Below are 21,928 nucleotides of genomic sequence, written 5' to 3'. Positions count from 1 at the left end.
ACATTATTTCGTTCCAATCTTCATTTTAGGTCGGTAGCACAATGATTTCCTTCAAATGAGACTTATTGATTCTTTTTTATGTGGTCCATTTCCACATGTGGAACTTATTTTACAGGTTGATTCTTTTCCTCTTCAATTGGGTTTCTTTCCTTTCCATATTAGTTATGCTCCTTGTTTTTGGTTAGTTTACATGCTTCCCTGTCGTATCTTCAGGACACTCATTGTCAACAAGGCTCTGTTTGCGAGCCTTGAATCGGAGGTGTTGCTGTTTTCCCCCAGTGCTCTCATGCCCTCTGCTGTTGGGGAGCAGGTGTAGCAAAAAACGCTGCATTGAGATTGCGTTTGGCAGCCCCATCACCACATTTTATCACCATTATCAAGGGGATGCTTTCAGCAACTCTGTCCTCAACACTACAATTTTGGCAAAACCATATTTTGCCAACACATGGAAATGGTGTTTCCATCCCAATGCAAGGATCCCAAACAGAACCCAATTTGTCGTTGATTGGTGTGATCCAAACGGCATTCCTGATATGCCTTTAGTAGTCCACAGAAGGTTTCATATGGTTAATCAGATTCAGAACACCTTTTTTAGAGAAACAGCAAAAGATACTATGATATGATGAAGCGATACAGCTATACATACAAGCAGAACTCTTGATTATTTATGACAGAAGCATCACATTACAGAAAGTAAAGCAGCATTTTCTAGATATTCAAACTGGGAGAAAGGAAAAGGTTTTGTGGGCGGCCTTCAAGAAAAAAAAAAGACTGGATGGCGGTTGAGTGAGGCCTCAAGATCTAGGTCGCATTCTTCGAGGCCTCGAGATCGACTGCCTTCTGGAGGAGGCTGTCGGTGTCGTCGATGGCCATCTGGATGGGGGAGTTGCCGAGTCCATCGGCAAGGGCGAGCATGATGAGCTTCATCTCGGCCCGGAACTCGGGCCGATCGACGGTGCCGCTGCTGTCGGCGTCGAACTTATCGAAGATGGAGTTGTAGAGGCCGGTGAGCTCGTCGGGCGGGGTCTTGACGTCGATGCCGAAGTGGGTCTCGATGAGGCGGAGGGACTCGAAGGCCTTGCGGAGCTCCGAGCGGGAGAGCACGCCGTCGCCGTTCACGTCGAGCTTCGCGAACGCCTCCTCCACGCTCTTGTTGAAGGCCTCTTCTTCCTCCACGAAATCCCGCACCGTCGAGCCGTCCAGAACCACCACACCCATTTCTCTTTCTCTCTCTCTGAGTTGATAGTGAGGGTATACGATTTTTGTCAACTACAAATAGGGAGAATGCGAGGCCATTGAGGATTGGAGGGTAGTGTGGAAAACTACCCGACTGCATCCTACCAGATGGTACCACCGATTGCTTGGGACCGTCAATTTTTAAATTTTAACTTATTAGAAATTGATGCTTGGATGCATCAATAACGTTAAATACTATTTTCATCCTGATCCAATTCTAGAAAAAGACACTTAATTTTTTTTTAATAGCTAGGTTTGGTACGTTTTTGCATTTCCTGGAGCTTGGATATTGACAATTGATTTTATCAATTGATGCGGGTACAAAGAAGTGGGTATCGGGTGCAGCCTTGCTTGTCTTTGTTTTGTTTGGGCAAATAATGGAGGCGACTAACTTGGCTAGCAAGCAATGGAGGCCACCCGTGATACCAAAAGCCATTGAAAAGATGTTATTAGCAAGAATAGAGTGGGATAATTTTTTTAGGAGTCTTAGAGTTTGGGAAAATCAGGCTTCACTTGGTACACGATTTTGGCCAGCGGGGTTAATAAGAAGTCCGCGTCTCCAAGCATTCAGGGTGGGAAAAAGGGAATGAGATATTTTTTTGGGAGTTGTAGAGTCTTGGGAAAATCAGGCTTCACTTGGGACATGATTTTGACGAGCGGGGTTAATAAGGAGTCCACGCCTCCAGGCATCCAGTGCGATAAAAAAGAGAAGAATGCATTTTTATTTGTAGGGATGGCTGTGGACAGGGGCGGGGGACAAGGTTTCCATCCTCTATCAAAACCCTACCCTCCATCCCTGTTTGGGTTTTGATTTTAACCTTCATTCCTATTTTATGTCTTTCATCGTCGGTCCATACGGGACAAGGCCGGGTGAAACTCTATTTTCTCTCGTCGGAGATGAGACAAACATGAAGAGGGTGGGGCAGGGCAGGGGAAAGCATAAGTCCATCCCTGCTTTCATCACCGCACCGATTTTGATTTTAACCTCCCACTCTGCTTCCATCCCGTTTCATGTCCTCCATCCCTGGTCCAAACGGAGTAAGACGAGCCTGTAAATACCTTAAATTTTCTCTGTTCTCAGACACCCCCTTTCAACATATGCCAATCCTTTTAGGTCAGTCTATCCCTAGGTCCCAGTTTAGGTGTCATTTCATCCATTTTGTCAGTAAAATTATCATTTTACTCATAAATCAGCCTAAATTCTCATCAGTTAAACCCAGTCAAGCTCCTTTTAAGTTTAGAAGAGTTAAAATGTCAGTCATTTCTAGCTTCCATGAGCTCACAATGAGCGAATCCTATTCATTTCTGACCATTTCAACTGAATCTGGTTCATTTCTTGAGAAATGAGCTCATTTCTAGCTCGAATTCTAGTCAATTGTTCTCGAGTCAGTCAATTTCAGTCAAACATGTTCTTCTGTATTTAACCTGAGCTCATCAGACATTCAGTTCTAGTTCAAATCCGTTTTTCATACTGTTGGAGTTCACTTTAACCCATTTTAGCCCATTCCAGCTCATTTCAGCTGAAATTAAGCTAAGTCCAGTCAGCCCATCTAGTGTTTAAGCTCCATATTTATTTCATCTCAATATAATTGACCTTCATTTCATCTCACCCTCAGTATATTTTCGTAATTCACTTCACTCCAGTGTTTATTTCTCACCATTTCAGTGAAAATTGTGTCATTTCTCGATCATCCAGTCTAGGAGTTTAGTTGAGTCAGCGTTTTTTTACTTCATTTGAGTTTAAAAACACTAGAACCCAGTGCAATTCAGTTTAAACCATTTCAAACCTCACTTTCCAGTGTCACTCTTTGCCTTGCAGGGGAAAAATCATTTCTCAGGTCATTTTCCTTTAAAACATCAATTCTATCATTTTCCAATCTGGTACCATTGCCAATCTTGGCTTAGATCAATTCCATTTCTGAAATTTTAGCTATGTCCGAGATCCAATTCATATTTGGATCAGATCTGATATCCAATTTCCATTTTTCATCCTCAGTCAAGAATTTTCAATTCCTTATCTCTGCCAAGGGTCTGGAATTTCAAATCCCTCATCCAGGGTTTGCAGTTCACATATCATTTCATATTGTTTCGTGTCATTGCATGTCATTTCATATAATTTTTGAGATCCAATAGTCTTGTTTTCAAAATATCAAATCCAAAATCGAATTTGAAACTTTTCTTTCAAAATTAATTTTAAAAATCTGAGGTTTAAATCGATACTTTTTAACATTTGGCCAACCCCTAGGGCTTTACATTCCTTATTTCAAAGCATTTTCCCCTTTAAAATGATTTGGATTTGTTTTAAATCTGATTCCTAAATCGATTTTCAATTTTACCAAATTTTTTCAAGTGGGTTCACCCTGCAAGGGGCGCCAAACCCTAATTTTTCTATCTTTATTCAATTTCATCTCATTTCCATGTTTTGCTTATCTCAAAATACAAAAAATTTCATAAATCTGTGTCTTTTTCAAGTTTTTTGAAAATTTAATTTTTAACCCCTTTATTTTACCCTTTTAAAATCATTTTTTTGAAAAACCAAATGGGGCCCACTTAGGTAGTGCCATATATGAAAAGTTCTTAATTTATTTATGTCTTTTAGTCAGTTTAGGACTTCAATTTTAATCTTTGAGCTTGTCTTTTACTTTTGACGTTTTTAAATTTGCTTTAATTTTTTTTTAAAACCAAATGTGGTGCCCACTTAGGTAGCACCACATTTGAGAGTTTTTAGAATTTATTTAGGATTCAATTAGGTTTAATTAGTTAGAGTCCTTTTAGGTTAGAACTCTTCAAGACAAATCGCCCCCCTTTCTATTGTTTATCCCTTTTAATTAAGAGAAGTTCCAACCAAGGTGGAACTCTCTAATTAGCCCTAATTAATGCCTTTGAAAATCTATAAATAGGGGACCTATAGGGGGGTTGACCCATGATCTCTCTCAAGCTTCTTCAACCTCCAATAACCTCTATTAAACCTAGGGTGAGCTTCCTCTTCTTCTTTTATTAATTTTTTATATTATTTTATTATTTTTCATTGAATCTGCCATTGCCGCCCCCTGTGCATGCCTTTTCTCTTTCTTTTCCATTCAAGAAACCATGTGAGAGCTTCAATAAGATGTTCAGCTGAGTCTTTAATGCCCCTTACACATTTTTGATCCATTAACAATGCTTAGATCATGTTTATTTCATGAATGTCTAAAAAAAGAACAAGATTCGATCCTTCTTTTAACAGTTAGATCGATGCGAATCCATGCTTCATTGAACTTTTCTATTTCTTTATGTTGTATTTACATTATTTTCATCATCTACATGTTCAAGCACAATCAAGAACCCTTGATCCCACGTTTTTATGATTTTTGCATGCATAGGTTAGTGTCCTTTATCTGCTTTGACATCCCTGTGCAAATCTTTATTCTGGCCACGCAGTAACGACATTATTTTATGTGCATTTTTTCATCGATTAAATCTGAATTTTTTATGCTGTAATCATGCAGCTGTCTATGATTTGCAGTAAAAAAAAGGATTTTTTTTAGTTCTGTAACTTTGTTTTCAAAAATCTAAGTCGTAATCTATTTTTTGAACCAAGAAAATGCTATGCAATTTTAGGAGCATCTTTCCGATGTCATATCTCCCTCGTTGAAGATCGTATTTCAGATCCGTAAAAAAGAGCATACTCATCTGTGTGCCTAGTTTATTCTGTAAAATGTTTATAATTTTCTACAGTTGATTGCTATTTTTCTTTAATTTAAAATTAAAATATATTTCTCTGGAACAATTAAGCATTGTTCAAGCCCTTGGTTATTTTGCCGAAGTAATTTCTCACTAACCGGAGATGATCTCTCTGATCCATAAAAAGTGTCATGTTTGTTTGCATGCTTAGTTTCTCCAGAGTGATTTTGGTGATTTTTGAAGTCTGTTTGCTATTTTTCTTTAACCAGCATTCAGAACTTGCTTTTCTTGAACTGTTATATGTTGGTCAGAATCAAGCACATCTTGTCGAAAGGATTTTTTCCTAACCGGAGATTATATTCTCAATCTGTAAAAAGAGTTATTTTCATTAATTTCTCTAGTTTGTTTCTATTAAATTTTATAATTTTTTATTACTGTTTGATATGTTGTTTTGGTCTAACACCGTGATAGGTATGCAACAGAAGGTAAACTACTATATTTTCCCTTTTTTTATTTATTATTTATATCTAAAATAATCCCAAAATTTTATTTTTCAATTGCATATTATTTTTAGAGTTATTAAAAATGTTCATGGCAATTTTCATGATTTTTCTAAGTCATTTGGTATGTTATTTAGTTATTTCATAAAAAACAGAATGCTTACGGAGTTCTAATTCAATAGAAACACAGGCACATTTCTTTTTTTTTTGTATATTTTATTATTTTCAGACATTATTTTTTTGATTTTTGAGTTTGAACATTTTTATAATCATATCAGGGTGCTTTGCATCCGATTTGGCATTATTTTGAATTCGTTTGATTCTCAGATTAAACGTATTATAAAAATCTTTTCTCAAAAACCCTGTTTTTAACCTTGTTTTGCAAATAATGTCAATTTTAAGGGCATTTTAGTTATTTTACCCCAATTCTAAATTTCTAATTTGTTTATTTTTATTATTTATTTATATCTGCATCATCTTTTATTTTATTTATTTCACAAAAGCATGAGAAAAAGCTTATATTTGGATAAATCCCTCAATTTCCAGATATTGTTGAATAAATCCAAAAAGCTGACATTTGTCTAGTAACAAGTTTGCTAATTTTGCAGGAAAGCATAAGATTGTATCTTTCTTTTTATTTAATTAATTCTTTCTTCAATTATTAATGTAAATTGTAATTATAATATTGGAATAAGAACATTTTACTTGTAATTATAATATTGATAAACTCAGTGAAGTTTGTATGTGTGACCATAGTTAGAATGCGAATGAAACTCAGATTTATTATTTTCTTTTAAGTTACAAACAACCTACACTCTTAGGCTATCTCCATAAATTATTGCATATTTTCAAAAGCTTTTCAAAACCCTCCTTTTAGAATCAAATGAGATATATTCAAAACATATTCCCGAAGATAACTAGGGATATGTAGCGAATTTATTTTGTTCAAATTTTATAAGGTACATAAAAACCCCTTTACCTTATACAAATTCGATTTCTGAAAGAAAAAGTATTTCTCAAAGATTTTTGATTTTTCTTTTTCCAAATATGATTTTACAAAACTAGAATTCATTCATCATATAGGTTAGTCAACATCATTTTCTAAGTTCTTTCTTCAAAATCGATTTTCTCAAATTCTTCAAATTTTAAGAAGTTAACCAAATATTTTCTAAGTCCAATTCACGTTTTTCTAAGTTTCCTTTTCTTTAAAATCATTTCCCAAGTGTGGTTCATGATTTTCAAAGCATCTTCTTTCCAAGTATTTTTCAAATTCGAAGCATACATCATGTTTTCAACCTACAATTTTCAAAGTTCATAGCACATGCCTACTTCTTTTTGCATTTAAGAATAAAACAACGATTTAGACAGTTGAGCAAAGCAAAGCACAAGATTGATCCTTGGTTCGATTATTCATGCTCACATAGAGTTAGGTCTCATACAATCCTCCTCAATCTATCTCATAATTTTTCGCTTCTCATAATTTTTCAAAACTCTATCTCTTTAGGTCATTTGAGGCTTCTGTTTTCTTGCATGATCATTTTTTCAAAAAAAAAAAATAACCCGACCTATTTTTACCTTGCCACCATGTTGCTGGGCTTCCTTCTAGAACCATAGTTCGGGACAAAGCCTCACATCTGGGCCACCTATTTGGCTCGACCTCCCCTGCCACGTACCGAGGGCCATAGTCCAAAGTATATCGGCATGCACTCAAGGATGTTAAAAAACATGAACCTAAAACCAAAGAAATTATTTATATGCCCCGTATATCTGGCTTAGGCTCAAGTATATCAACATAACATGATTAAACATAGATGATATGAGCCTTAGAGTTAGAGTTAGGGTCCTACAACTATTTCAAAATTTGTGTATTTAGAGTCAGCCTTTTAGAGAGTGTTGTATGCGCATACTTGTTTGTGTAAGATGTGATGTGAGTGTATCTTAGTCATTTTCAATTATTTTTTTTTTTCTTATATTTTTCAATGATTTTATAAAATCTTGAACAATTTTTCAAAAAATTCTCTATTTTTCTTCAAAACTCCAGGCAATTTTTCTTTTCCTTTCGTTCCTCTAGATATTGAATTTCTAGTCTTTTTTTTATCGTGCCTGCAATTTTTAAAAAAATCGTGTATAGTCTTGCCTTTATTTCTTATTTCTTTTTCAGTCTATTTTAATGGCATTCAATCACCTTGATTCTGTCTTTCCTGAGGGCCATATCGCTTATAAGGTGCGACAAGGTCTCTCTGAACATCAAACTTTGAACACCGAACCTTTCCTTCCCCGATGGTATTATTTCGGGCTCAGAAACTTCTCTCTTTTGTTCTCGGACCATCTAAACGACTGCGAATTAGAGCGGACATTGAAAATTGGCAAACAGATTGTCAATGGCAATTTGATTCAATCACTGGCAGAGCAGTGAAATCTGCACACTTGTATCTTCTAGTTTCGTGGGGAGAAATGACTCTACTAACGAATTTTCAGAGATTATGGGTCTACTTGAGCCAGCTGGTCAACCAGAAGATCCATTAGAGCAACAATTTTTTATCAACGTCAAGGAACTCGACTTCCGAGATGCTTTAGCTCGGATGACTGGATGCAAATCCTGTCCACTGATAGCAGCTTATGAGAGTCAATGTGTCAACTTGTTTGAGCTATACCGACAGTATGGGGCATTTGAAGAAGTTGATTCCTTATCCCGAGCAACGCAAGAAAGGATTCAACACGCCATAATTCTCTACACAATAGGACTAACCTTCTTTTAGGACAGACAAACTACGTCGACATCAAAATGGTGCAGCTTTTGCGAAGGTGGGGAAGTTGGCAGACCAATCATCTCTCGATCGCCATGGTCGTACTTGCCTTCTTGTAACATGGATTGACCCACTTCATGCTTAGAGATTTGATCTTAGTAGAAGGGTGCATCTACGCATTGCAGTCATGGTTCTTCAGGCATGTACCAACTCAGATAAGTTCTTTTAGATATAACGACAAGGAGCCACTACCCACTCCTCGGTACAGATTCTTGATCGAGAACCTCCATGGAGAAGAAATTATATGAGACTACTTCGATCGTCGAGAGTCAGCCCCTCGATACACTTATGCGCATGATGAGTGACTCAAGTTACTCAGACCGTTCTTCTCCATCTATTACCAGCTAGAGCGATGCGTCCCACAGTTCTCACAGAGGCAAAAGTGTATGGATGCTCGATTATTATCGGACATTGTACCAAAATTTAATCTAAAGTCTGCTCAGTGGTCTAGAATATACCACTTTGCTAAATATAGTTAGGGTCTTTTGTCATCCTTACTGTTTTCCCAGGTCCTCGAGTATCCCATGATTATCTTGAGTGGTGGCAGATTGTTTGTCCACCCCCTCTTTGTCAAGTTTATTATCAATAAAATCATTTCCTTTCAAAATTTTTTACTCTGTCATGGTTTGACGACCTCGCCTAGGTAACAAGGCACATCTTAGTTGCTCACTTCTTTCATTAAGAATGGCAACACAATTATCGCAATTTCAGCAATGACCAAATCTCTGGTAATAGGATGTCTTTCAAATTATCGACCTGATTCTCACCAAATATTTTCTCTCTATTCATTTTCATCCAAATCTAATCATCTGCATGGTTCAGATAAGGTCCAGCAAGAAGACCACACCCATCCAGCATATCAGTTACTCTTCTGCATCTGAGCAAGCAATGGGTTCTCCGTGATCTGCCAGGGACCAAAGTCAGCAAGCTAACGATGACATTGATCTACACATGCACTCATTGTTCCAGAAAATGATGAGTAAGATGATGACTGAGCAAGCAGGGGCCAGTCCAGGCAAAATCTCCACTAAGAAGACGGTCAAGGGTCGCACCATGAAAAAGCACCTAAAGATCTCAAAGAAGCAGGTTCAGTACGAGGATACCTCTGATGAAGCCGAATCAATGGGTGACTCCGATGAAGAGCGGAAAGCTTTGATCAGGACTTAGCAGGCATTTCAGAAATTGACTTAGGGGCACGAGTCAACCAATAAGCTAAAGGATCAGTCTATGAAAGACCCAGTTCAAGCACAACTCAAGGAGATGACCAGGATGGTCAAGGATCTGCAGGCCCGTGACAAGAGCAAAAAAGTCTATATAAGTGAGGACTTCTACGATGCCTTGGAAGGGGATGACAGTCTCGAAGACCTCCCCCAAAAATTTATCAAATTCGATGGTTCTGGTGACCCTAAAGTACATTTCACCATGTTTTTTGTTGAATGCATTTAGTTCAAAAGAGACAACTGCTCTCTTTTTAGGTGCTTTCTGCACAGTTTGGAGGGTATAACAACCAAATGGTACTCAGAACACATTAACTCCATCGAATTAAAGGAATTCAATAAGGTGATTAATCTTTTTATTGAGCGATTCCTGTTCAACACCCAAGCACTGCCAACATTGAATCACCTCTGCAACCTAAAGTAGAAGGATAATGAGAAATCCAGAGACTTCATCTGCAGGTGGAGGAGCATCTGCGATAAAATGAACAACCCCATCTCAGAGGAGCATACACTCCAGATTATCCTGAACAACTTTTCACAACCATTGAGAAGTCTTATCTCAACTTTACCGTCAAGAACCTTCATTAAGCTAACAAAATGAGCCGAATGACTCGAGATAGGTATGGAAAGCAGGGTTTACGAGGGCATCACCCTCGCCAAAAGCAGTAATCAGTAGGATTCGAAGAAGAAATCCCATTTCACTTACTTTGCCAATTCAGGCAGCAATAACAACAAGAACCATCGCAAGGGCAATAGAGAAGCTTACAGTTATGGTTTAGGAAGCTCGAATTCCGACAAAAATGAGTAGAAAGGCAAGTCGTTCTAGTAGAATGACAAACCACCTCAACAGGCTGTCCACCAGGAGCCGAGACTACAGGGAAGGCCAAAGCGTGATGGGTGGAGCTATGACCGCAAGTTCACTCCCCTAGACCAATCACTCAAGACTGTGCTCGAGTATATGCTTGCTAAAGATATGGTGAAGCTCCCGAAGTTGGTTGATCCACCTATCATCATGGAAAAGATGAAGAACTGATTATGCAAGTTCCACCAGACAGTGAGACATGACACAGAGAACTGCTTTATTCTAAAAAATATCATCCAGGACTATATTAACAAAAACCTTCTGGTAGAAGGTGGCAATGATGAGAAAATGACCATAATCAACCAACCATTTATCCACATTCAGCAACAGTAATCTCAGACCATCCATTTTAGCCACAGGATCACATTCAACCATGCTCCAGTGAAGACATCCGTGTCCAACATCAGGTCCTAGTGCTGCATCAGGCCCAGTCCAGCGCCTAAAAGATGAACCTCATCTAAACTCTCAGCAAGTTAAATTTATCAAGTGAGACTGCAAAGGCATCCGCCGAAGTTGACGAAAAAATCCTTGGGTTTCCTAAGCGGTTTTAGAAGATTGCTCAAGAAAAGGACAAGGCGCTTGATGAAAATGCCAATTTGGTCCAAAGGCCAATTACCGCCCTTTCAAACGTTTCAATTCTTGAGTTGGCGCATGCCTCCCCCAAGCACCAACAAGTCCCGGACAATTTACTATGGAAGATCAAGGTAAAGCCATGTGCAACTCTTGAAAACATGGCCCAAATCGTCAATCAGGTTATGACCAATGCCCCTATCACCTTCTCAGATGAAGATCTGCCAAAGCCTCATACATTTCACAATAATGCCTTATATATTGTAGTACGGACCAGAGGAATGTCCGTACCCCACGTGCTCATTGATGGAGGCAACAACCTCAATATCTGTCCGAAGTAACTGCGAAGGCCCTGGGACTGAAGGAAGAAAAGTACTTGCTAGACCCTATCACCATCTATGGTTTTTATAACCACGGACAAACAACAAAGGGAAAGATTTTTCTCGAAATCTTTATCAACTACTCTGTGCATATGGTTCTCTTCTACGCCGTCAATGTGCCACCAACATACAACCTTCTATTGGGATGTACATGGATTGACAATGTGAATGCAGTACCGTCTACCCTTCACCAGTGCATCAAGTGGTCCAAAGGTGGCATGATCACTATGATCTTGGGTGAAGATCCAGAAGAAAAGTTGTCGCAACCAATGATTCCCCACCAACTTTCATAACAGAAGTCCCTAGCATCAAAGAAAGTGATGAAGTCATTCTCAGTAAAAGCTTGCAATTGCTGAAGCTAGAGAAGGCCTGACCCATTAAGAATATTGCAACAATGGTTCGATGGCAAGGACCACACTTATTCAACATTGGAGGTCATCTTGATTGAAATACCTTTAAAGATCACCCCTTATTCCTTCAGTTCGCAAAACTAAAAAAGAGATTTGATCTTTTACTAAAGCACGACTACCAGCCTTTTAGGGGCTTGGGTAAGAGCGAAGATGGTGGGCTAGAGCCAGTAATTCCTATCCTTCATCCACATAAAGTAGGATTGGAATTCACAGGCATAAGATCTCATAGAAGCACCATCTTTGGAAAGGGGACACATTAAGAGCATCTACCATCACCCTTTTTCACTTTATTCCTTTGTTTTTTGCACTCTTTAGGAACGATGTCCCATTTCATTTCTTTTCTTCATTGCCATCATTTTATTCAAGTCTTCAATAAAGTTATCAATTTATCTCATATGTCTGGATGCCATCCTTCTTTCTCTCTTTACAATTTGCCTCTGTAATTCACCGTTATTTCCTTTTATTTTTGCAATCTGTCTTATGATGGTCGATTTCTCTGAATACTATTCTTTTCCAAGATTTTTAGAATGTCTTCCAAATCGATAAGGAAGCTCATCGCTAATTTGAATATTCCTTCAATCGTTCTGAAGCCCACAAAGATCCATTGGGTCAAAGAAAGAGCAGAGGACAGTAAAGTCGCGAAGCAGTTAGAAGAGTCTATAGAGTTTGACTCATCTCTCCAAAAATTGTCGGAGTTCACGTCATTTTAGAAGAAAAATAAGCCATCGTCTCTAGTTTAAAAACTGATCAAAGATATTAATATTGGTTCAGAGGGCAGTTCAAAGATTCTCAAGATTGACACGAGTCTGAGCACAGATGAGAAGGAAAGACTCATCGATTTTCTCAAGCAACACCAAGAATTGTTTGCATGGACTTATGAAGATATGCCAGGTTTGGATCACAAATTGGTTGAGCATCGCCTTATTTTGAAGGCAAATATTAAGTCGGTCAAGCAGAAGTTGAGAAAAATGGATCATCGAATTGAGCAACAAGTCAAAGAAGGACTTGAGAATTTACTCAAAGCCAGATTCGTTCCAGCCATAGACTATCCGGACTGGCTAGCAAATATCATGACGGTTCCTAAGAAGAATGACAAAGTTTGAATTTGCTTCAACTTTTAAGATCTCAACAAAGCTACTCCAAAGGATGATTACCCACTTCCCAACATTGATCTCCTGATCGACAACATGGTAGATCATGCCATGTTCTCTTTTATGGATGGATATTCCAGATATAATCAGATCAAGCTAGTTCGTGACTAGTCCAAGACATCCTTCACCATGCCTTGAGGCACATTTTGTTACACAGTCATGCTATTTGGGTTTAAGAATGCTGGAGCAACCTATCAGCATGCAATGACTGTTATTTTTCATGACCAAATGCATAAAATTATGGATGCATATGTCGATGACATCCTGGTCAAATCTAAGAAAGAAGCGGACCATATTGAAGCTCTTGGTTAATTCTTCAAGCGACTCATTCTATACAAGCTGAGACTCAATCCTCAAAATTGTGTTTTCGGAGTAGAGTCAGGTAAGCTTCTTGGATTCATGGTCAGTAAAAAGGGGATAAAAGTAGATCCCACTAAATCAAATGCCATTATTGATATGCTACCTCCGACCAATCGCATAGAGTTGCGTAGTCTTTAGGGATGCATTCAGTCAATTTAATGATTAATATCCAATTTGACCATGAGATGTGAACCTTTCAATCATCTACTCAGAAAAGAACTGAAGTTTGAATGAGAACCAAAGTGTCAACAGTCGTTCAAGCGCATCAAGAAATATCTTCTCAATGCACCTATTTTGAAGCTGCCATAATTGGGAAATCCTCTTTTGTTATATGTCTTAGTAAATCAAACCGCTTGTGGCAGATTCTTGGCACAATATGAAGAAGGCAGTCGAGTGGAGCATGCCTTCTACTACGTGAGCAAGACCTTCATCGATTATGAGAAGAAATATTCTCAATTAGAGAATACATGCATAGCTCTGGTCTGAATGTGTCAAAAATTGAGACAGTACTTACTAGCATAATAAGTCAAGATTCTATCAAAGCTTAATCCTCTCAAGTATATTCTCGAACAATTGTTTCTCAGTGGACGGATTGCCAAGTGACAAGTTTTGTTGATGTAGTATGACTTAGAGTATGTCTCTCAGAAGTCAATCAAAGGCCAGGCCATAGCCGACCAATTAGTAGATTTTCCTTTGACAAAAGATGTGAAAGCCAAGGAGGATTTCCTTGATGAATGCATTCATAATGTCCAGCAGTCTCTAGTTTGGAGTTTATTTTTCGATGGCTCCAAGAATATGACTGACATAGGGATCGGGTTCTTATTGATCACGCCTGAGAAGGAGATGGTCCATTTTCCCCTCAAACTTGATTTTCAATGTACTCATAACAGGGTCGAGTATGAAGCTTTAATACGAGGTCTAAGAATTCTGCAAGACTTCAACGTTAAGAGAGTGCACGCCTTTGGCGACTCATTGCTCGTCATCAACCAGGTCAAGGCTGAATGATAGGTGAAATATCATAAGCTACTTGCTTATCAAAAGATTATTTTAGCTCTCATCGATAGTTTCGAAGAATTCCAGCTTTATCATATCAAAAGAAATTTCAATCAAATAGCTGACAGCTTAGCTAGCCTAGGCTCCATTATGCCCTTTAAAGACAACAAATCCTGTCATTCTTTTAAAATTGACAGAATCGATCAACCTGCCTTCATTTCAGTTATGCAAATCAACCAGATGGAGCAAAAAAAGAAGCCTTAGTACCAAGATATCAAAAATTTCATTTAAAGTGGCGAGATTCCACCAGAATTTCCAAAGAGTGAACAATGAGCGATTCAGCGCATGTCTGCCCGATATTTCATTCTCGCTGATGTCCTTTATCGATGTGGGTTTAGTGCTGAGTATTTCAGATGCTTAGACAAAGATGAAGCCAGAGAAGTCGTTCGAGAAGCGCACGAAGGCATTTATGGTGGCCACATCGGTAATCAGATCCTTGTTAAGCAGATCATTCGAACTGGATACTATTGGAAAACCATGCAACAACACTGCTATCATTTTACGTAGAAATGCGTCCAATGTCAGATGCACACACCTTCCATTCATGCGTCAACCACGTATTTTCAATCGATCATATCTCCATGGCCATTATTCATGTGGGCTTTCGACGTTGTAGGCCCAATTACTCCTTCTGCTTTCAATGGCCATAAGTATTTTCTTGTCGCAATGAAATATTTTACCAAATGGGTTAAAGTTGTTACTTTGCGTATAATGGAAGGCCAACATGTGGTCTTATTCATCCACAAGAATATTCTTTATCATTTTGGCATACTACACGACATTGTTTTGAGATATTGGCAGTCATTTCAAGAATGAGAGAATGAAGACTTTTTGTTTAAGATTCAGGATTCATCATCATTTTTCAGCTCTCTATTACCCTCAAGGGAACGACCAAGCGGAAGCCACCAACAAAATTTTGATTCGCATCTTGGAAAGAACCGTTAAGATGGGTCGTGATTGGCATGAGAAAATCCATGATACACTCTGAGCATATCAAACTACCATTCGAACCCCAATCAATGCCACTCTATCAGAACTTGTTTATGAAATCGAGTAGGTATTACCTCTTCATGTTCAAAAGCCCACCCTCAAGTTTGCATCACTTCTAGAGCTACCACTCGATTAGTTTCAGCAACAGAGATTGGTACAATTTGATCTACTTGACGAGAAAAGACTCAAAGCTGTGGAGCACGCTCAATCTTATCGTGAGAAGATAGCCAGGCAATATGCCAACTCGGTTATTGAAAGAAGATTTCGAATTAACAATCTGGTCCTTAGATCAATGACTCATCTCAGGCACTGCTTGCCTGGCAAATAGTCACCAAATTGGGAAGGTCCCTATGTGGTCAAAGAAGCATTATCACGTAACTCATATCGTCTGATCAATGCAGATGAGGTAGAATTGCCTGATCCCATCAATGTTCTACATCTGAAAAATTCTACCCTGGGAACATCTATTCTATCTCTTGTATTCTTAAAAGAGCTTTCTTCAATAATGATCAATTATTCTTTCATCTAACATTTTTCACCCAGGCTATACTGAGGCATCTTTAGTTATGAAAACTTGTCTTTTATTTTAAATGTCCTGTATGCAGGCAGGATCAAGCAAACTCTTTCATCATCAAGAATTATCATCAAGCATTATCTTTTATTGTCTTTTATCATCAATTTGTATTGATTTGCATCATTTTGCATTGATTCATTACCTATTCAGGATAAGGGAATATCTTGAAACTCCTGACAGTTGTCCAAGTCATCATGAGGGCGAAGATTAAAAATTTTCCATCACAATCATCAAGCGCTTTCAAAGCATAAGTCCTTTTCAAATTCAACCTTCGGGTCAAGTCTTTTATCGAAGCCATTTTTGCCAATCAGGTCACAATCAACCTTCGAGTTGAGCCTATTTCCAAAATTGTTTCAATCGGTCCTTTTTCAAAATTCAACCTTCAAGGTAATTTCCTTTTCAAAATTCAATTCCCGGACCAATCATTTTATTAAAAGCAATTCTATTTCAAAGTTCGATCCTTAGGATCCTTTTATTTTCAAGACTATTTTGGACTGAGTCCTTTCAAAAAATCTAGTTTTCAAACTGACCCCTTTCTCAAAAAATCCAACTTTCGAGTTGGTCTAGTTTTCCTTTGAAGTTTCGAGTTCCGACTCGAACTTTCTTTCAAATTCAACTTCCGAGTTGATCCAATTTTCCTCTAAAGATTCAAGTTTTGGCTTGAACTTTCTAATTTTTCTTTAAAGATTCAAGTTTCAACTCGAATTCTCTAGTTTTTCTTTGAAGATTTGAGTTCTGACTCAAACTTTCTAATTTTCCTTTGAAGATTCGAGTTCTAACTTGAATGTTCTAATTTTCCTTTGAAGATTCGAGTTCTGACTTGAACTCTCTAGTTTTTTTTGAAGATTCGAGTTTCAACTCAAACTTTTTTTCAAATCCAACTTTCGAGTTGACCCAATTTTTCTTTAAAAATTTGAGTTTCGACTCGAACTTTCTAATTTTTCTTTAAAGATTTGAGTTCCGACTCGAACTTTCTTTCAAATCCAACTTTCGAGTTGGCCCAAATTTCCTTTGAAGATTCGAGTTCAGACTCAAACTTTCTAATTTTCCTTTCAAGATTCGAGTTCTGACTCAAACTCTCTAGTTTTCCTTTAAAGATCTGAGTTCTAACTTGAACTTTCTTTCAAAATCTAACTTTCGAGTTGGTCTAGTTTTCCTTTGAAAAATCAAGTTTCGACTGTTATTTCATCAAAATCCAGTGCTTGTGCTGGGGATTTTTTCAAATCCAGTGCTTTTTATCAAAACCAGTGCTCGTACTGGTGCTTTTCAAATCCAGTGCTGGTGTTTTTTTATCAAAACCAGTGCTCGTACTGGTTGATTTTTCAAATCTAGTGCTCATGCTGGTGTCTCATCAAAATCCAGTGCTTGTGTTGGTGCTCTTTTAAAATCCAGTGCTCGTGCTCTTTTAAAATCTAGTGTTTGTGTTGGTGCTTCATCAAAATTTGGTGCTCGTACTGGTTGCACTTTCAGATCCAGTCTTTATACTGATTTCGCATCAAGATTCATGCTCAACGCCAATTTTTGACGCCAATTTATCAAACAAACCTTCAGGTCATCAATATTACCAAAGTCAATCATTTTCCAGCCTACAGGTCATATTTTGCCAATCATGGTCTTTCAAGATTCAACCTTTGCATCAAACTCATTTTCAATTGGCTCACTATCTCAATTATCAATCATCTTCTTTGCGAGTGACCCTTTCTTACAGGGAGAGTTCAAGGGAGCTCATTCCTTTTGCATGCAATTCACTATTGTTCGCAATAACCTTTTTTTTACAAGGTGAGTTTGAAGGGACTCATTTTTTTGCGAACAGTTTGCGATAAAATCTTTATTGTTACACAAGGAACCCTTTCTATAGGAAGACTTTTGATGAAAGCTCATTTTTCTTGTGCCCCCCCCCCCCCCTCCCTAATGTCTTTTTAGGTCACCCCCATCATTGAGGACCCTTTTTCTAGGGAGTGTGTGAAGGACTCGTTCCTCGATGATAATTTATCAACCTTATCCAATTGATTGCCTTTCCATAAGAGAAGCCTAAAGTTAGAGAGTTTTGACAAAAACGTAATTTCTCTTTGAAAGTCTCATTTTGTAAACACCTCCTCTTGAGGAAAGATGCGAGTATCTTTTTATTACCCGTTCAGGTAAGGGTCAAGCCTGAGTCTCTTCTTTCAGGAAAGGAGAGGAGAATCTAGTCACGGATATGTCAATTAGATGTCAAACACTTTTTTTCATCAAGGATTTCAAGAAGATTTTGCCAATTTGTTATAAAAAACAGTTGTTGATCTCGAACTCTTATTGCATAAATTTTTACCTCAAATTACCTTCAGTATTCTTTTCAAAAGGACAAAGCTCTTGCGATAAAAAATTCAATGATGTTGAAAAGCCATAAGTGAATTGATATTGATCATAGCTATGACACATTTTTAAAGACTATTCTTTTAGTAATAAGGCAGTAGAAATATCACGCGCAATAAAAAGAATCCACTCAATCTCCTCAATCAATCAAGCTATAATTAACTATCTACAAAAGGGATCTCTCAATCATCATCAAATTGAAGACTGATGGATGAGTTAGACCCCCGGGGCCAAAGGAGACTCAGATCATCTCCAAGTTGAAGGAGTATGTGACATGTCCTTCCAGGGAAAATTCAAATCATCATGAAGTTGAAGGTCAATGCAATTAACCGCCCGCCAATCCCTAAAAGATATTTGATCACTATTATCATCAAGATATTTCAATCAAAGAGACAATATTATTAATATAATTCCTGGGACCAAAGAAGACTCGGATCATCTCCAAGTTGAAGGAGTATGGGACGTGTCCTTCTAAAGAAAATCAGAATATCACCAAGTTGAAGGCTGATGCGATGAAATTCTCGCCAAACCCCAAGAAAGCTCAATCTCTATGTCTCAAAAGAGTGCAAAAAGATCATCATGGGTAAACCCGAGATATCAAACTGCCAAATCTGTCAAGAATTACCTTTATTCATGTAAAATTCATTTATCAATATTCTTTCAAAAATCGCTTTTATGTTATTGAGAGCAAATTTCTTTATTTTCATATCAAAGAAATGGATAGCTTCCTTGAAGAAACCTAACAACAATAATTTGATTTTGATTCTAGATTTTACGGAGTTGGCCCAGTTGGAGGTAATACTCTAGGTAAAAGAGGGAATATATTTTCGCACAGGCATGCATATTTTCAATCATTTTGAATCAACAACTTTTATCATTTGGACAATATTTTTTGGCTAACCCGACGTGAAGTGAGAGCTTGATGTCCATCTTTGATATATGCTGGCATTGTTTTTATCCCTCATTAGTACTTGATAACATGTGTTTTCAAGATCCTTTCCTTCTTCTTAATATGAGCACCTAGGGTCTCACATTTGCACACTTCTCAGTGTTCTCCACTGTCCCGCCATAGATAGTTCATTTTTGGTTCAAGGTCGAGCCAACATCTATATTTTCAATAAAAGGTCACCATAAAAGCTGTTTAGTCTCAGTAATGAGATGCCGAAGGTCAATCCCTTTTTGAAGCTTTAGGGCACCCTGTTTTATTCCTTTTGCAAACCCCTCTCGGATTTATTATGTGAAATTCGAAAGTTCCATCATGATTTCTTCATTCTTGGATTCCATATATCCATACCCGTTCAGGTTAAGGGTTACACCTGAGCCTTACTTTGTGAGGTATTTTTCATGCCTGTTCAGGTTAAGGGTTACACTTGAGCCTCATTTTATGAGGTATTTGCCTTCCCGTTCAGGTTAAGGGTCAAGATTGAACCTCGTTCTTCTATGAGGTATTTTTCTATTCAGGTTAAGGGTCAAGCCTGTGCCTCATTCCGATGAGGTGAATCTTTTTCTCCATTCTCTATTTCGTATCTACCATTATCACCCGAGCAAATTCTTTCATGCCCAGTCAGATCTTTCTAACTGGGGCATTTTTATAGCCCAAATTTGGTGTATTTTTTCCCCACTAAGCTCGGATTTCAACCGACTTAGTAGCAAAGAAGGGCATCTATAAACACCCCAAATTTTTCTCATTCGTTCTCAGACACCCCCTTTCAATAGATGCCAATCCTCTTAGGTTAGTCTACCGTTAGGTCTCAGTTTAGGTATTATTTTGCCTCTTTTGTCAGTGAAATTATCATTTTACCCATAGGTCAGCCTAGATCCTCGTCAGTTAAACCCAGTCAAACTTCTTTTAAGTTCAGAAGAGTTAGAATGCTAGTCATTTCTAGTTCCCTTGAGCTCACAATGAGCGAATACTATTCATTTCTGACCATTTCGGCCGAATCTGGTTTATTTCTTGAGAAATGAACTCATTTCTAGCTCGAATTCTAGCCAATTGTTCCCGAGCCAGTTAATTTTAGTCAATCATGTTCTCTTGTATTTAATTTGAGCTCACCAAGGGTTCAAGTAGTCCAGTTCCAGTTCAAATTCGTTTCCCTTACTGTTAGAGTTTACTTTAGCTCATTTTAGCCTATTCTGGCTCATTTCAACTGAAATTGAGCTAAGTTCAGTCAATCCAGCTAGTGTTTGAGCTCCAGATTTAGTTCACCTTAGTACAACTGACCTTCATTTCAGCTCACCCTCAGTACATTTTCGTAATTTACTTCGCTCCAATGTCCATTTCTCACCATTTCACTAAAAAATATGTCATTTTTCAGTCATCTATTTTAGGAGTTTAGTTGAGTCAGTGTCTTTTTAGTTCATCTGAATTTAGAAACACTTGAACCCAGTTCAATTCAGTTTAAACTAGTTCAAACCTTACTTTCGAGTGTCACTCTTTGCCCTGCAGGGGCAAAATCATTTCTTAGGTAATTTTCCTTTAAAACATCAATTCTATCATTTTTCAAGCAGGTATCATTGCCAATCTAGGCTCAGATCAATTCCTTTTCTGAAATTTTGGCTATGTCCAAGATCCAATCCACATTTGGATCGGATCTAATATCATATCCGATATCCAAATACCAATTTTCATCCTCAGACATGAATTTTCAATTCCTTGTCTCTGCCAGGGGTTTGGGATTTCAAATCCCACATCTAGGGTTTGTAGTTCACATGTCATTTCTTGTTATTTCATATCATTTCGTGTCATTGAATGTTATTTCATATCATTTTATCTTATTCCATGTCATTGCATATCATTTTCGAGATCCAACACTCTTGTTTTCAAGATATCAAATCCAGACTCGAATTTGAAACCTTTCTTTCGAAATTAATTTCAAAAACCTGGGTTTTAAATCGATATTTGCACCATTTGGCCAACCTCTAGGGCTTTACATTCCTCATTTCAAAGCATTTTTCCTATAAAAATGATCTGGATTTATTTTAAATCTGATTCCTAAATCGATTTCCAATTTTACAAAATATTTTTAAGTGGGGTCCATCCTGCAGGGGTGCCAAACCCTAATTTTTCCATCTTTATTCAATTTCATCTCATTTCCATGTTTTGCTTATTTCAAAATACAAAAAATTCCACAAATCTATGTGTCTTTTTCAAGCTTTTTGAAAATCTTGTTTTTAACCCCTTTATTTTAGCATTTTAAAATCATTTTTTTTAAAAACCAAATGGGGCCCACTTAGGTGGCAACATATTTGAAAAGTTCTTAATTTATTTAGGCCTTTTAGTCAGTTTAGAACATCAATTTTAATCTTTGAGTTTGTTTTTTATTTTTAACGTTTTTAACTTTGCTTTAAAATTCTTTTAAAACCAAATGTGGGGCACACTCAGGTGGCGCCACATTTGAGAGTTTTCAGAATTTATTTAGGAATCAATTAGGTTTAATTAGTTAGAGTCTTTTTATGTTAGAACTCACCAAGAAAAATCGTCTCCCTTTTCTATTGTTTATCCCTTTTAATTAAGAGAAGTTCCAACCAAAGTGGAACTCTCTAATTAACCTTAATTAATTCCTTTGAAAATCTATAAATAAGGGACCTATAGAGGGGTCGACCCATGCTCTCTTTCATTGCCTCTCTCTCTCTCAATCTTCTTCAACCTCCAGCAACCTCCATTAATCCCAAGGTGAGCTTCCTCCTCTTCTTCTTTTTTTAATTTTTTTGTATTCTTTTATTATTTCCCATTGAATCCACCATTGCCGCCCCCCTGTGCATGCCTTTTCTCTTTTTTTTTTTCATTCAAATAACCATGTGAG

General features: G+C 37.6%; 1 protein-coding gene across 1 annotated transcript; it reads right to left on the bottom strand.

The window, feature by feature from the left end:
* Window positions 1-639: 639 nt before the first annotated feature.
* LOC149812105 (Calcium-binding EF-hand family protein) lies at window positions 640-1,259 on the bottom strand. The gene has a single exon (XM_089993101.1). The coding sequence runs from the start codon at window positions 1,216-1,218 to the stop codon at window positions 802-804; it is 417 nt and encodes a 138-aa protein (XP_089849227.1). The 5' UTR covers window positions 1,219-1,259; the 3' UTR covers window positions 640-801.
* Window positions 1,260-21,928: the final 20,669 nt, after the last annotated feature.

The sequence above is a fragment of the Nuphar pumila genome, chromosome 17 (genome assembly GCF_984573655.1).
Source record: "Nuphar pumila chromosome 17, dmNupPumi1.hap1.1, whole genome shotgun sequence".
Classification (NCBI taxonomy): domain Eukaryota; kingdom Viridiplantae; phylum Streptophyta; class Magnoliopsida; order Nymphaeales; family Nymphaeaceae; genus Nuphar; species Nuphar pumila.
The sequence above is the reverse complement of the archived record's forward strand: the minus strand, read 5'-3'. Positions and strand labels throughout refer to the sequence as shown.